Here is a 16,889-nt window from a genome sequence, read left to right as displayed (position 1 = left end):
GGCATGAGTGGAGCAGCAGAGCTATTTCTCAGAAGAGGAGTCTGTACAAGAACTATCTTTCACTGCCTAAGTTTTATAACATAGGAAAAATATAACTAAACTTTTGTTCATTTGTGGTCATTCGTATACAGACATGGGCAAGAGCAGATATCTCTGCTCTTGGACAACACTGAGATTTTGAAATACGCAGGATTTTGAGACAAGACAATCAAGAACAGGACTGTATGGAGCTGGGAACTGCAGAGGTACTTTTCATTTCTATAGTTTGGAGAGGGCAGTAAGGGGCAGATGGAAAGAGTAAAACACACAGTCAAAGCAAAAAAGTGCTGGTACCATCATGATGGCATCAAAATATTCTGTCATGCCTTCAGTGAGGATCAGAGAAAGGACAGGAGACAGAAGTGAAGCAAAGAAGAGAAGGCTGTAGAGAAGATGCAGGCTAGGAAGCAGGGGATGGACTGAAGAGACTGCCTGGTCAGAGGGAGAGGCCTGGCACACACTGCTGGGATGTACAGGTCAGAGAAGAATTGGTTAAAACTGGGAGAAGTCCTCCAATGTCCAGAGGTCCTCACCTTGGCCACGTTTGTGCCTACTCCCATGAGTCAGTATTGTTGTGCCTTTCCCCAGAGCCCTGGAAGGATGGAGGCCGTCTGCACCTGACAGTATGAAACACACCTGTTCAGAAATGGTACACATTTACTTGACTTCCTGAGTTTCAGAGCCAGTCCTGTGAGTACCTGTGTCAGAAAACACTAATTCCAACTTCCAGCATTCTTTCTAACTATGGCCTGAAATCAGGTGTCTTTAAACTGATTAAGCAAAGACAAACAGTGGTTACATTTTACTTGGTCTAGTTGGTTACATTTTAATTGAAGCATTTAAAAAGTTTGTTAATTGTTACTGAATTAAAACACCTTCAACTGAAAAAATATATGACACTTGTTCAGGTCAATTTTCTTATCATGTGAAGTGCTAGGCACAAATACATCTTGAAAAGTGATCCTCAGAGACTCATAGTTCATATTATTGTTTACAAATCAAATCACCATGCACTGTTGTATTGATTAATAGCCATCAACACCAGAGAAAAATAGTTACTGCTGCTGTCCTCACACAATGCTCCTCTGCACAAGCCACCTCTCACTTCCAACACAGCTCAGTCCCCGTCTATCCAGTTGGGATTCTTCCAGACACCAAAGACACAAAGCATCCTAGCCTGGGGAACCGCCAAGTGCAGCCACTCATGAGAAGGAATTTCCTCCTAAGCTGTTTGAGTAACTTGTAAAAGCCTTTTAACTGAACCATCTTGGAGACTGCTAGATAAAGAGGCCCTTTGAGAATTATGGATAAAAGTAAAGATGTAGTTTATTTATTTTACAGTCAGGATTTAAAACTGACATTCAACTTTCCTAGCATCTACCATATATTATAGGGACACAGACTTGTCAGGCAATGACCATTACTCTTAAAGTGTCAACTGACCCCATAATTCAAGAGCTGAATGCATAGGCTTAGTCAGGCTTGGTCAAGTGAGGCTTCAGAAGGCTTTGCTGTATTGAAGCTCAAAGTAGCAGTCAGGAACTTTTCCTTTAAACGTGATTACTGATTACTCAACCTATGACCTGGGGAGTCCAAGCCAGTCTGCTCTAGTTTGCACCAGTCCCAGGACTTTGGCTTCTATCAGTGCCTTTTTTATCGTCCTTTACTCATCTCCTGCAGCTCTTATTGTCTGTCAGCTGCTGCTGGAGCTTCTCTTCCCCAGTGACCTGGCATGAATGCACAGGTCAACAAACTTATTCGCAGTTTCATCAGTAACCAACACAATAATGACAAACCAAATAACAAGAACTTCATGACAAACCAAAGGGAGTGTAAACACTGAGAAAGAATGAAATCACGTGCTGCAATATTATCTCAGGCTCCTCTTTCTCTATATATAGAGTGACTTTTTCCAAAGTAACCAAAGAAAGCGTCAGGAAAGACCTAGCCTGCAAGCTGAGATGACTACCTTTGCATGCAAGTTGGTATATGTTTCTCTTTTTTTTCCCCCAAATAGAATTTTTGCAATACATATTTTTTTCCTTTCTGCTATTCTAAAATCCTGTTGTATAAATTAAGTACAGAAAGAAAAGTAAATCTGAATCAGATGTGGTTAAAATAATAGTATGCAATATCTGAGAGATATCAAATATGTTGCAAGGAATTATTTTTAAAAAGCAAAGAAAACTGGATTTAAGAGCACATTTATATTTAATGTCTGATACATAACAGAGGAAGACAAACCGTGGGAGTTCAGAGCAGAGCAACAAAAAAAAAGCTGCATGATTTAATAGATGGAGGAGGGCTGGAAGTCTGAAAAAGTCCTCCACAATAAAGGAGCCATGAATAACAAAGTATCTGAAAGATGTAAACACCAAAGGATGGAAAACAATCCTTTCTAGTCAAGGAAGTATTAGGAACACATACCCAGAGAAGATATAACAAAGATGTTTTTAAAAAGCAATTTTAGGATTAATATTAAGTTTTTAAAAATCTTCCTGAATTAAAAATCTATTAGACTGGAAAACTGACCCAAGAAATGCAACAGAAAAATCAAGCAATGGTGTTATAGCACAGAATGGGGATGAGACTAAGAAATTTGCTGCAGGTGTGACATAAAATTGGCACTTAGCATAAGGCTTGCTGATTTTCTTGCTGATGGGAAGTTTTGTGCTGATGTAAGGCCTTTTTTATAGCACCAAGGATAGTGGGGACGTCTAGTAGTAGAGTCTGTGAATCTCATTTCTTCCCAGTGCTTTGACAAACAGAAGATTGATGTAATTTAATATCTGAATGTGCCAAATACCAAATTTATTCAGAGCTGACTCCTTTGAAGCCAACAATGTTGCAACAGAGATAAATTTGATGCCCATTCAAGCAATGGCATTCATCTGATTAGAAATCCGCTTGTAAATGTTTGGCAGTCATTGTTCAGCATTGCCTTTGAATATGATCTATTCTAGAGATAGAAGTGCAGCTTCATGCCATCTTTGCTGGACAGAATATCACTAGGACACTCAGTAAGAGAGAGCAGTGGGAGTGGGAGGGATGGGGTATACATATATTGTACTATATTGTGGGGGTATTCTTAAGCCTCCTATCAGATACAGTTCTAAGAAAGGGTGAAAAAACTATAAAACTAGGAATGCCCTGCAATCCCCAAATGTTTATCTAGTCTCAGCCAAGTTACTGAGCAAAATATTCATTTAGGTGAGATAACAAGTGGGAAAGGAGGAGGAGAAAGGACAGATAGATGGAAATTGTGCACATAATACTTGCACATTGCACCATGCTCCCGCAACTAGTTACCCTATGATAGTGCAAATTAAGATGCCCAAAGCTGAAGACAGAAGCACTGAAGTGTGTAACTGGGTTCTGGGAGACAGCTATGAGCTTTCTCTCTCCTCAAATTTCTCACTATCCTGTGCTGTAGTAGCTGTGGTCTTCTATTGCACTCTGCGCTGGCTCCTTGGTCTCAGCAGAGGCAGGAGCGTGACATTGCTCAAGCTGTAAGCATTCCTGAAGGTAACACAGGACGTGTCTGAATGGCTATACTAGCTTTGTTTGCTATTTTTATTTCCTGCCAGAAAATGAGCTACAATCTCTTCCTCCTGGCTTTTGTCCTGGGTATTGGTGGAGCTTTCCAGTATGGGTTGCAGGTCTCCATTATCAATTCTCCTGCTGAGGTAAGCATGGACAGCTCAAAAAATTGAGTTACCAGGATGGATTTCAATGTTCTCATGTATTCCTGCCTCTATTTGCAATTACCAACTTTTTCACTTCTGCTATCATAACAAGACTTATTATGGTTGCTTGGTTCTAAGAGTAGCTGCTATTGCTCTTGTGTTTCACTGGGGTTTAACTTCTGTCTGGTGTGACAGAACTGGGAAAGGGGAGGATGAGTGATGTTTATAAAGTAAGCTATTTTCCCCTTACCTAGTTGGATTGCTCACAGGGCTTTCTCCTCTTTCCAGTGCTTAGGGAGTCCTTTGAACCATGTCTTTGGCCACACACACTAGGTCTAAGTGACTGTCTGTAAGGTGAAATAGGACAGGGAAGGACTGTAGCTCTAGCACTGAGGTCAGCACTGATACCTGCAGCTGGAAAAGGAAAATTAGGGGAGGTGTTTGTCATCCTGAATGGTGCCGAGGACATGGAGCTCATACTATCACCACATCAGGAACCCTCATCAAGAATGAGGGTGCCGTGGAGGTTAGGAACAGTAGGTCAGAGAGAACCCACAATGGGCCACATTGAGGGACAAATCCTGATCTCACTGAAGTCAGTTGAAGTCAAACCTGGATTTCACCCAAGGCATTAGACAGGATGCCGCAGGTGGACAACAGAGACAGACAAGTGGGAATGGAGGGGAAGATTGGGCAGCAAAACAATCATGGTTTAGCACATAAACAAAAGACCAATGTGCCACCCTCTCAGTGGCACTCACTGTTGATATTTAATGTTGATATATTTATTCATTGATTTATTCATGGCACCTTGTTGCTAAAACATTAACTCTAGGGCTGTTAGTGGCAAAATTCCCTTTGATTTCACTGGGGCTAAGACTTCAACCCAGGTGTCAATAGAAATGAATCAAAAAGACCAGTAACTAGGTAAAAGAAGTAAAAAAGAGGTGCAATTATGCAAAAATGTGTTGACTGAGTCCATTGGTTTCTGTTTTTCTTTTAAAGTACATCAAAAGTTTCATCCGTGAGACCTGGCTGAGGAGATATGGCTCTTCTCCCAGTGAAGAGATGCTTACTTTGATGTGGTCCTTTGTTGTGTCCATTTACAGCATCGGTGGGCTTCTGGGGTCCTCGTTTGCTGGATATATGTCTGTTAGATTTGGAAGGTAGGAATAATGATTACATTAGTCTTTCTGTTTACACCCACAACTACAAAAATAAGTGACTGTGTCTTGGGAGAAACACTGCTTGTAAAGTTTCACTGTGAGCAGCCCAGAGATGCTTCAGATGAAGGATCAGTTCAGTGAAGAAACAGAATGGCAAAATCTGCCAATGATCACAAAGAAAATCATACCCTCTCTCTTACAAATTCCAAAGCAAATCCAGTCCAGAGAAACCACGAGGAGTGCATGCATTTTAAAGTGAATTTCACAGATAACCACTCACAAAGCTTGTTCTTCAGTGTAGATATTGGCTCCGCTAAAGGCATCAAAAGCTTCAACTAGCTTATCAGTCCATGACAAAGTTTTCCCATTTCCCATTTACTTCACTGCAGCTGATCTCAGAAGCCAGCACAGAGTCTGTAACCATGGTACAATTCAATGCCACTTCTGCCAGGCTGTGACTGACACATGGACAATATTTATGGTCACATTAATTTAAATGAATTCCAGGAAGAAGGCCATGCTGTTCACCAATATCCCTGCTTTGCTGAGCGCAACTCTGATGGGACTCAGCCGGCTGTGTGGATCCTTTGAGATGATCATCGCTGGAAGATTATTTTCAGGCGTGTGTGGAGGTAAATTAGCATTTCTACCTATGGTATTAAATAGCTGGGAGAGCAGTGACTGAGGGTCACAAGGATTTACCAGACTGAGTATACGGATCACAGATTTTTACTGAACTCTGCAGAGGGCCTGATTGCCGAACGTATTTTTAACTAAATAAGAAAACACAAACATAATTAAGTTAATCATGTGTGTCATCTCCATTTCTCATTTTTTTATCTTTACATCCAATCCACATAAAAAGTACTGCCAACCTGTGAAAAAGCCAAAGCATGCAATATTTCAGAGGGGCACGCTCACTCAATAGAAAGCTGACCTCTGTTGTTTCTGTTGCTGCTTGTGGCTGATACTGCCTTCCCTATTACATACAAGGGAATGGTTTTCAAGCTGGGCAATTCTAATTTCCAGATGCCTCAGAAGGTTGCATTCTGCCAGTGTTTTCGATCCCTGAGCAGCGGGATAAGATAACACTAACCAGCAAAAAAAATTAAGAGATAGGATAAATATTAATTAATTCACTGAGCAAATGGAATACACAGCATTTGTTAACTTGTTGGTTTCAAGCACAAAATAAGGCACATAGCATCCTGAGCAGACACTGAAATATATAATCTGAGATTCAAGGGAGCAATAACAATCCTGTGTATGTGGCTGTAGGAAACATTGTAAGAGAAGGCCAGCCTGATGAAGAACAGAATCCCCAGGGGAACATACTTGCTTTGTGAAATGTTTACCAAAGACGCAAGGCTACGGTACTGGGAACATGCTTCATGTCAGGCAGACACATACTCAGCATGGTTAAAAAAGTATCTCAGAGTCTAACCCTATATGCTTTGCTCGTAATGGTCTCCTCCAAAACACCAGGCCTATGGGAGTTTGAATGGCCCTGACAGTCATTTGTCACTGCAGGTTTAGGTCTGAATATCCATCTGATGTATGTTGGGGAATGTGCCCCACGGAAGCTCCGTGGGCTGATTGCCATAACAGCTTCTACTGCCACTGCCGTCGGAAAGTTTGTAGGATTTGCTCTGGGTCTCAGGTAAGGGGGTCTGAGACCTATTTTATTTCTTCTGTTATTAAAATACATGCATATGTCAATGCAAGCCTATGGATAGGCAAATCAGCAACTATTTTTAGACATGTTTTCAGGGTATCCTAGGCAGTCAGACTGAATTAGCTCAGCCCAAATTCCTGACTTAAGAGAATGGGCAACAGAAATCATACAAAATATTTAATCCCGAAGGACAATATTTCTTCCTAGCAAAGACAGATCAAAATACAGATAGATAAAACCTTTAACAGATTTCAATGGGTTTGAAAGAAATCCATCTTTTGTAAGAACTGACCTTTACTTTTTATTTTTTTAGAAGGAGCAGGGAATGTCAGATCCATCCAAACTTTCTTGAAAATACACACAAACCAGCATACCCACCCATCAAACACACACGCAAACCCAGAAACCTATGGTGGATTCATTACCCCCAGCACAGGATCCTTCTGCCTGTCCTGTGCCAAAGATGGTCCATCCTGTTCCCAGGCATGCATCATTCTGGCCAAAGTATTCTCAAAGCTACAGGAAACCCAGTGGCTACTATTTGGGACAGTCAGTACCAGGCTGATAACCTGTGGATCCTGTCTTCATTGTAACTTGAGAACTCTTTGGATCAGAAGCAGAGGGATCAGCCACCGCAGGTTCTTTCTTCAGCGCTTGTGCCTGGACACTGTTGGTCCCTGTGGGCCTTCAGCTGTTGCAGGAGGATGCAGTTAGCCCTGCTGCACTCACCACTGAGCAACAGGTGGCAACACTTGTAATTCGTGTGCTGTAGGCAACAGCATTCTGCTCTCCCCTTCCACCTCCCACTGAGATTTTCATTTTCCTGAGCTGAGAAATGCTGGAGACCCCTGGGTGACAGCTGCCAGGACATACGCATCAGGGCCAATGGACCAGCCTGTGTCTGCGTGTGCTCACATGGCCAGTGCACATGGTTGCTCAGCTCCTCTTGCGCTGCTGGTTTTGTTTCAGAGAGGTCCTCGGAGTAGATGCTCTCTGGCCTATTCTCATGGCAGCCAACGCGCTTCCCGCCCTCGTTCAGCTTCTCACCCTTCCCTTCTTCCCAGACTCTCCCCGCTACCTGCTCATTGACAAAATGGACAAGGAAGGGTGCATCAAAGGTAAGGAAATGGGCCATAAAGCATTCACTTTAGCAAAAAGTGGAAAATACATTAAAGCCCCACATGAGCCTGGAAGAGAGATACAGTTGGGAAAGAGACTCTTGGTCTTTTGGCTCTGAAGCCACCTTCAGCTTTAATGAAAGACAGCCTCTTCTGTTTTGATATTAGTGCTCTCTTGCCACTAGTATTTCCCTTACCCTCTGCCAGGATCCTCCGAGGGACGTGATCACACAGAGCTTGTATTTCCCTCAATACAGATCCTGTCCTGAACAGTCAGGGTGTGGATACAGTACCTTCTGGATGCTCTTTACTCTCATGCCATATCCATAAGCATTCCAGTTCTTCAGTAGCCCTGACAGCAACTACTGACATAAACAGAGAAACAGCGATTGTGGGTTTTTAACTATCAGAAGAGAAAATTCTTTGGATGTCGACTTATTTTTTAATGTAGGAGTCATTTTTGCTTGTCTATGTTTTGGTGTGTGCACTAGAACTGCAGCTTTAGCAGGAGGGTATTTGGGGAAGGATTGGTAAGAATTTAGGCATCATTTACATTGAAACACTGTAAGCAGCTATTGGCCAAAGGTGAGCTCGTGATTAAGATTTATGGGTAAAAATAGATAGCAATGAACTAGATCTGTGTCTAATGTGAATCCAGATCTCTAGGAAGTTCACACAAGCAAAGAGCCTGAAGCTCAAATAAGACACTCTGCAAGGCAGAAGGTAATCCTCCAAATCCACATCTGTGCTGGTGATCTTGGGCCAGGAGTCATCTCTCTCCCTCTCCTTCCAGCTGTGAAGCAGCTCTGGGGAGATGGTGACCATATGGCCGAAATAGATGACATGATGGCAGAGCAAGAAGCCATACGTGAGGAGAAGGCTAAGAACGTTTGTGATCTTTTTCATGACAAAGCTGTCCGTTGGCAGTTCATCACTCTCTTCCTTGTCTCCTCATGCATGCAGTTAATTGGTGTCAATGTGGTAGGTGTGCTACTTTTCTCTGATTTCTAGTTTGTTTACAGTTTCTTGTCAAAAAGTAAGATCTGCAATGAGTAGTAAAATGCTGACTGCAACAGTGGCTGTAAGGAGGGGATTTGTTGTTACCGTTTATTATAATCTTTTCCCATGGAAGCTTGTGAACTGGGGATAAGGCAAGAACTGTGTTTTAGCAAGTGTCATTTGAAGGCATCTCTATGGATTACCCTATTACGATAAGAGATCGGAAGGGGATAAAATAAAATATCAAATACAGAACAAGTAAAGAACAGCATAACCTCCTCTAGGACTCTGAACTCCAGATTGCACTGGCCAAAGTTCTTCAGCCATTTCAGTACAAACTAAGTCAGGTTTTTCATATACACTGACAGTCCATTTCCATACCTATTTGGGTTTCTTTCTAAACTTCTTTAACTTTGCACTTGCTCAGGTTATAGACAATTACAACATCCCAGTGATATATGTGACAGTTACTGATATATACTCTGTAATACACCTTTTCTCTGGAAATATCTCTATCTATGTTTCAGTAGATAGTATTGTGTATTGGAATAGTTATTGTATAAAATGAGCTTATAGTAAAAGCATGAAAATTTCAAAATCCAGATTAATTTTGCAAATTCCAAAAGACTTCAAGATTCATAAAATACCCTTCTACCCCCTACTACTAGTGCAGTAGTAACTGTATCAAGAAGGGCAAGTAGAAATTTAGCATATTAACAGAGGAATTTCTTATGCTTTAGGAGTGCTTACATCTGGAAAAACAATGACTATCAAAATCACTGCAAAGATGATGTAGAAAGGTCATTTAAACCATTTGCTTAGTACATATTGTCCACATTTCTGTATGCTCCTCAACCAAAGTACATGAGACACTAAATCATCTCAAAGGATGTCAGATAAAATTACAACCTGTAACATAAGACAAAGGCTAGTGCAAAAAGCAAGAAAAAAGAAGAAAAAAAAGGCTTTATTTGTTACTGAGTTCAACACAGAGCTGCTAGTAAAAACTCTTCTGCACAAATGAGCCTCATGAAAACATTGAGGGTTAGTTACTGGAATCAAGAAGAAGGTTTTCTCTTCTGTTAAGGCCTGATTAGTTATTTTCTGTCAAAAAAGACAGAAGCTAATGTAAACATGGCCACATGGGTACAACCTTCACACATTTCTATTCTTTCCAGGTTTACTTTTATGCATACAATGTCTTTATAAAGGCTGGAATCTCCCCTGCTCAAACCCACTATGTCTCCCTGGGAGTTGGGATCACCGAGATCCTCACCACAGTTCTGTGTGTAAGTGGCTCTTCAGCTGAATTTCATTCTGCTGTAATGCGTGTTTCATTTCAATCTTCAGAAACTACTGTAAATGGAGCTTCAGGAATCAAACTTCTGCAATAAATCAACCATAGTTCTTTGCACTGATCACACAAAATCATCTCCACACACCTTGCAAACATGGGCATTTGTATTCAATTTATGGGAGGACAGGAGAGTCTTTCCCTCAAAATCACAACCCAGCCTGAGACAGCCTTGGGAGTCCCAGTTCCCCTCTGTAGGAAGGGCAGATGACAGTCCCTGTGTCCACTTGTCAGTAGGACTCACGACCGTAGGATTCACGGCAATTAACAGTGCAAGCATTTCCACTTTGCTATCTTCCCTGGCTATCCTTTGCCTGCAGAGTGCCACCTCAGGCCTCCTCTGCCCAGGCAGTGCTCCCTGCAGCCCTGCACCTCCCCAACTTCCCTCCTGCCGCGCAGCTCCTGGTCCTGCTCAGTCCTCCCAGATGCCTTTACTCACCCTCCCAGGGGAGGTACCACATTCCAGTCCCCAACTATTCAGACATCCCCTGCCTGGCCAGTGAAGGCAGCTAGCGGAGCAGCTCACCAGTGTCTGCCTTTAAGGTCTATCCTTTGGAGCTGACAGCACGTCCTCCTGGTTGCAGGGTTTCCTAATTGAGCGTGCAGGGAGGAAGACACTGCTGTGGAAAAGCTACACGGTTATGGCCTTCGCTTTAGGGCTCCTCACAGTCACACTTTCACTACAGGTAAGACCCCACTTATGCATTAGAGCTGTGTCCCATCTTCATGTTTTATTGCATGGCAGATATCACCATTACTATTTCCCTGCCCCCAAATCACTTTTTAGCGGGAGTAGAAGTATTTTTGGGGCTAACCATCATACTAACAGAGGTCTGTTCCCAGCCATGTACATGCAGATTAAAGCCAATAGCTTTATACAACCATGATCACTGCCAAGACTATCTCCTTGAGAAGTTTCTGGAAGTAGAGGAAACAGATGTATGTTTAACATTGGCATGCTTAACAGTGATGAATGTTTCTAATGGAGCTGGATAACTAAAATTTTAATTTCTGATTTTATTGGCTTTTCATTTCCTACCATAGGATTCCTTTTCCTGGGTACCATACTGCTCTGTTGCACTCATCTTTATTTTCATCATGAGCTTTGGCATTGGGCCAGGTTGGTATTTTCTACTGGAATGGTTTCATACACTCGTTCCTTCCTCACTGCAGCCTTTAGGAGAGGTCCCAGGCATAGCTGTTCCACAGTTAGCATGAATCACTACTCCTGATTCAGCGCAGGGGTAGATCTTCCCCTCCATACTGTTGTAGGAGGTAAAACTTCATTTCATATTGCATTCCTACATGCCTTCCTCCTGAAGAGCCAAGCAGCACCTCAAACACTTCCAGGTCAGTTAAAACCATTAACTTATATAGCAATATGAAGTGTGAGTTACAGAAGCATCTTGCAAAATTTCTAAACTTCCTTTTTTCTGCAACATGTTTTTCAGCTGGAGTATTATGCCCCTTGCCCACAGAAATATTTATTCAGTCATACAGACCAGCTGCTTATGTTTTTAATGGTGTTACAAACTGGATCCAACTCTTCATCCTTGGACTTGTGTTCCCTTTCATTGTGGTAAGCAAAGCAGGGTGTTTTCTTTCAGTTCAGAGGAGGTTAGACCCTTCCTGAACCCAGACCATGCTTCTCTTTTTCACCACTTCATGCAAAGGACAGAGCCCAAACTAATTGCAGTTCTGATGGCCTCTTTCTTTTTACCCAGATACCTAGTGAAAGTGTAGCAAACCCACAAAATGCTCCTAACTCTACATGCAGTTAGAGTGTGACACTGGCAAACACGGAGGGGGTGACAGAGGCACCAACACTGTCAGACGTCATTTGAACGTCATGAGGAGCTCCCTTCTTTTCTCCCCTTGTCCTGTATGTACATCTCCTTTGGGGTTAATGTGGAAAATGGGCAGTCCCAGAGATCTCACCCAGCACTAGTAAGTAGCAGGAAACTAAAACCTTTGCAGTTTTGGACTGTACAAGGAGGGACAGAGCTAACACGCTATGTACCTTCCCCAGTCTAGAGTGACTGAGAAAGATGGAGCAGAAAGGAAGAATAACTGAAGCTCAGCACTTCTCTGAATTGTCAAGCAATGACATTCAAAGTCTGCTGAGCGTACAACTTTCCTCCTTAAAACAGGAAAGGAGAATTAGTTCATCTTACCACTTGGTGCCATTCCTTAAGTGGTAGCAAGCAGGGGTTACATCAACTGAGTCCCTGACCAACTTTTTTAGTAAATACAAAATCAGAAACTCCATACCATAAGAGAAAGAAATCTAGATCGATTTATATGAACACATTTTGTCTCTTTCTTTTCCTATAGGAAGGTCTTGGTAGTTTCTGTTTCATCATTTTCCTGACATACTGCCTGTCCATGGCTATCTTTGTCTTCCGGGTGATGCCAGAGACCAAAGGAAAGACCATGCTGCAGGTCATGGAGGAGTTCAACCGCCTGAACTACCGTGGAAAGAAGAGACAGACAGCCCTACAGCAGAGTAACTGCTCAGTGGTGATTGTTACTAGACTTTAATGACAAACACTCCACTCTGTAGTTTGCTCTTTTATTACTGTAGTGCCCAGAAGCCTCACTAAGCAAAAGAGAATCCATCGCTCCACAAACAGCACAAATGTGTATATTAAAAATAATCACCTGCAAAGCAGGGTGCAGAATGAACTTGGTGGTTCTCTCTAACTGCTGAAATATGAGCTGAATTAAATCCTCTGCAGAAAAAATTAAACACAGTGTATAAAGAACTAAGATATTTGTCAGTCCCTGCAAGTTAGCAGCTGTGTAAACTGAAAACACAGGATCTTCTATTTTTCTTACCGAACCCAGGACTCCACAGTTATTGGAGGAAGTGAGTGTGGAAGGTTCAGATGTACAGCATACTTGTGAAAATGAGATAAAAAGACAGAGCTTTCACGTTGAAATTATCTGCTCCTATTAACAAGTCAGTGCTGCTGAGCTTTCCCAGAGAAGGAGCTTCAGTCCAGATGAAAAGAAGTTTTTAGCTCTTTAATCCCATGGAAGAAGAGTACCTTGCCTATCAGTAAACAGATTTGGTATGCAGTGTTTACACTAGATTTTGGAGATTATTCTATTGGGACAAACAGGGATATGTCAGCACCGAAAGAAAGCATGAGCGAAGAAAGCAGAGCTGCGGGAGATCATGAATGGGCTAATCCACAGTGGGCGGGTTCTCCTTCTTCATTAGCAATGACTATGTAGCGTATCTTTAGCCTGGAGTTATTTCATGTCAGAGAAAACGAACACTGGGTTTCTAATGGGATTTAGTTCCCAAGAGTAACTGCTACTGATGAGACAAAAAAGAGTGGTGCTTCTCCCGGAGAACCCAATCTGTATGTCTGAGTGTTTGCATCTCTCTCCAGGTCGCTGAGTACTCCACATCCTCATTACAAAACATGGTAAAAAAAGGCTTCACTTTTTGTATTCATTGCTATACAACATGACACACTCTTGCTTTTCTTCATGCTTTGCAGTTTACTGATAAGGAAATAAAAAAGCAGTGACTAGGAAACACATCCTATGATCATGCCTGGATTTGGTTTTCATTGATTGAAGAGCCAGGGACAGAGGAGAGCCCATCTTCTGGGACTGTGTTGTTGGGGTCAAGAAATATTGGGTCTGTCTTGTTCTGGACATGAGATCTTCACCACTGACTGTTGCAGATGCTGCGCAATAAAATCTGCAAAAGGACCTGAATATTGAGTGGCAGTTTCTTTCACAGCCCTAAGGCTCCTGCTATTTTATCTTCACACTGACCTCTAACAATATTTGTAGCAGTTCCAAGAGCTAATACCAAGAGCAATGGACTGCCCCAACACAGCCATCCTTCCTATTACAGTCATCAAATTACAAAAAAAGCTAGACAAAGTTTATCGTTTCAAGGCCAGTCATGGATTGCATAATACCACAGCAAGAACCAACATACATTCCTTCTTGTGGTCAAAAATGCAGTGAAAAAAAAAGAAGAAACATTTAAAGTATTTTGAAAAGAAAGAATTAGGTAAGACCTTGATTATTTTAAAAGTCTTTATTTGCTTTGGCCTTTCTCAACCTTACTGGTTCCCAGTAAGGAAGTTTTTAGTGTCTTACAAGACACTAAAACCTCATTTCCTTATACATGTCTTTCTACAGTGTGATCTTGTCCAGCATGCCTGACTTCTTCCCTTCTACTAGTAAATACTGTCTGCAAGGGAAGTCTGGTAAATCATTAACACTGCCATAAACTAGCATGGTTTGGGAAAAAAAGGTTAAAGAAGTACTTGTGAATCTGCAGTGTATGTGTTTGATTTCCAGGATCACACAAGTGCAACACATGGCATCTTTGAAAACAAAATCCCTCCAAGCCAAAGGTAATCAGTGAGTGAAGTACCAGGTCTGGAATAAGCACATTTCTTGTAGTGTTCAAATCCTAGGTGGAAAGATTCATCCTGTGCTCTTCTTTAGGAAAACAAATAAGAACTATACTAGGCATTTAAGTCTTGCTTTTTCCATATTACGGCACTGAACAAACGTGTGAGGCCAGATAGAAATGAGACAGCAGTATGAGTATTCTGGGAGAAACACAGACAAGAGGAAGAAGAGGAACAGGGCTCTGCAGGGACTGTTTGATCAACCAGATGTTAAAACCTGGCCACAGACAGAGCATTTAAAAACCCCTCCAAAAAGACCCAGGGCTGCCATGTGTGTCCTTCCTTCCAGCAGCCAAGCTTCTCATCCTCAGCTCAAAGAGCAAATCCTCGTTTTCCCTCTAGTTCATTCAGGCTCATCTGCTCCCTGCTCATGGCCCCACTCTAAGCTCCCTGAACCCTGCTGTCTGTGTCTAGCAAAACGGTTTGCTGTTAGTCTGGCAGAACCCCTTTGAGAGGGGAAAGAAAAATAAAAACGGACTTGCAAGGGACAGTATAGAATGAGGAGGTCTGGAAAGAGAGATAAGATATTCAAATTTGATACAGGAAACAGAAGAAGTTAAAAGGAAAGTAAAGGTAAAATGAGAGAAACAGCAGAAGAGAGGGGTAACTATTTGAAAAGTAGCTTTTAGTGTGTCCTGACAGAAAGCAAGAAGTAACACTATGTTCAAGTATCTCGTTAGACCTTTCCTCCATAGGAGTTGGGAACAACAGAAGTTCACAAGAGTTCAAAGACGATCTCAGTAAATGTGTGGAAGAAGCAAATATAAAGACACCATCCTGACCGACAAAGTCCCAGGGCTTTTGCCTACAACTGCTATTTGCAACTGACAGCTCTTGGATACTCTGCTGGACACTGTTCTGGTCTGATCCTAGAAGATAAAATGGGTGGTGGTGGTAAGAGAGGACAGGGGACAGCTGTGCAATCGGGCTGCAGTCTTCTCTGTGACAGCAAAATCTTTGGCTGAGGGAGGGCCGTAGCCAGTGTTGAAGTGACTGAAGTGAGACTGAGAGGAGGAATTTGTAAGAAGCAAGATAAAACCTAAACAGAGACAGGGATTTTTGCAGTAGTAACTGAAGAGAAAGGTAGATTCTGGGGTGTTTTAGAAGAGGAAGTGAGAACATTTGAGGAGTCTGTGCTGAGAGGGGAAGGAATGAAATACACCACCACAGCAGATGCGGACGTGATGAAGATTTCAGGGACCATGAAAATGGAACGGGTGGAAAGAAGAATTCAGCTTGAATCATTTCACTGTACTGATACGCAACAAGACACCTGGGCAGAGGGTTTGGAGAGAGAGTGTTACTGGGACATCTAGCAGGAGAAAGGTCAAGGTGTGACTCAGCAAGCTTGCCCTGTGCCGCAGGGCACATGCCCAGGGGACAGTGTGGGGCTGTTGTCAGTCACTGTAACACGAAAAGCAAACTGTAGGAGGAATGTTAGTGCTTCCACCGTGCTCCTGAGCAAAGCTTCTGTTGCCTTCAGAACTGTAACCCCACTTTCCCACCTCCCCTTTCAACAATAACCATAGACAGTTAAATCTTTGTAGTATAGAGTGATCTGTGTTGTATTCAGTGTAGTACAAAATGTTACATGTAATACATAGAAGCCTGAAGGACGCAAGAATTAACTGACACTCTTTGTAAACAGTCAAGTCTTTAGTTGATTCGAAATCTATTTTTTTAAGGTGAAAATACTTTTTAAAATCAACTCTCAAGACAGAACAGAATGAGCATCCCACCCTGGCACACCTGGGCCATCTCCGTTGTTATACAGAGGTAATAGTGAGGCTTCTGAGTGGTTCTGGAAACTGTGACCTTCTATAAAAACTGTGTGTTAGCAAGGACCAGGCTGCTTCTCCATGCCCATATTCAGATACTTCATGTTCTGCAATTGGGCAATTGTTCAAATCACTTCAAGCAACTGAAAATTTTATAGCATGCAAGAAGACAGGCATTACAGTTCAGCTACCATACAAATTGGGTTATCTCTCTAGCAGACTGGAGAGGAGGAAAACACACTCTGCCTAAGCAGAGTCACGTCAGAGAGGTGAAGAGGGACTCTGCTCCCCTGAAGGAAAGATCGTAGCAGCATCCGGCTCCCCACACAACAGGAACGCGCAGTCATTTTAGCAGTGCGAGTAAGGGGGAGCACTCCCAATACAAGAAGGGTAAACATTTACCAGTGTTGTAATCAGCTTGGCATATCTGGATCTTAGAATAATTAAACCAGCAAGAAGAGCCCTTGGCCAGTGTTGGAGGAGGACACAATTCACTAAAAACCACATAGTTAGAATTTAACTTCTGTGCTATGATCCCAACTTCTTATAATCTAAGCCTAGAAAACATCTCTCTCATCTGACAGACTTGACAAGGGCTCTCAGAGCAGGCAGGTTTTCAAGGGGAA

The 16,889-nt window shown here is 42.3% G+C and overlaps 1 protein-coding gene across 1 annotated transcript; it reads left to right on the top strand.

Annotated features, from left to right (window-relative positions):
- The first annotated feature begins 3,629 nt into the window (after positions 1-3,629).
- Positions 3,630-12,578, top strand: LOC104252890 (solute carrier family 2, facilitated glucose transporter member 11). The gene is made up of 11 exons (XM_009807308.1): positions 3,630-3,725; positions 4,731-4,891; positions 5,399-5,523; positions 6,422-6,551; positions 7,536-7,684; positions 8,478-8,665; positions 9,862-9,972; positions 10,622-10,723; positions 11,082-11,157; positions 11,489-11,616; positions 12,372-12,578. The coding sequence occupies exons 1-11, from the start codon at positions 3,630-3,632 to the stop codon at positions 12,576-12,578; spliced, it is 1,473 nt and encodes a 490-aa protein (XP_009805610.1).
- Positions 12,579-16,889: the final 4,311 nt, after the last annotated feature.

Source organism: Gavia stellata, chromosome 21 (genome assembly GCF_030936135.1).
Source record: "Gavia stellata isolate bGavSte3 chromosome 21, bGavSte3.hap2, whole genome shotgun sequence".
NCBI classification, from domain to species: domain Eukaryota; kingdom Metazoa; phylum Chordata; class Aves; order Gaviiformes; family Gaviidae; genus Gavia; species Gavia stellata.
This window is presented reverse-complemented; position numbering and strand designations above follow the sequence as displayed.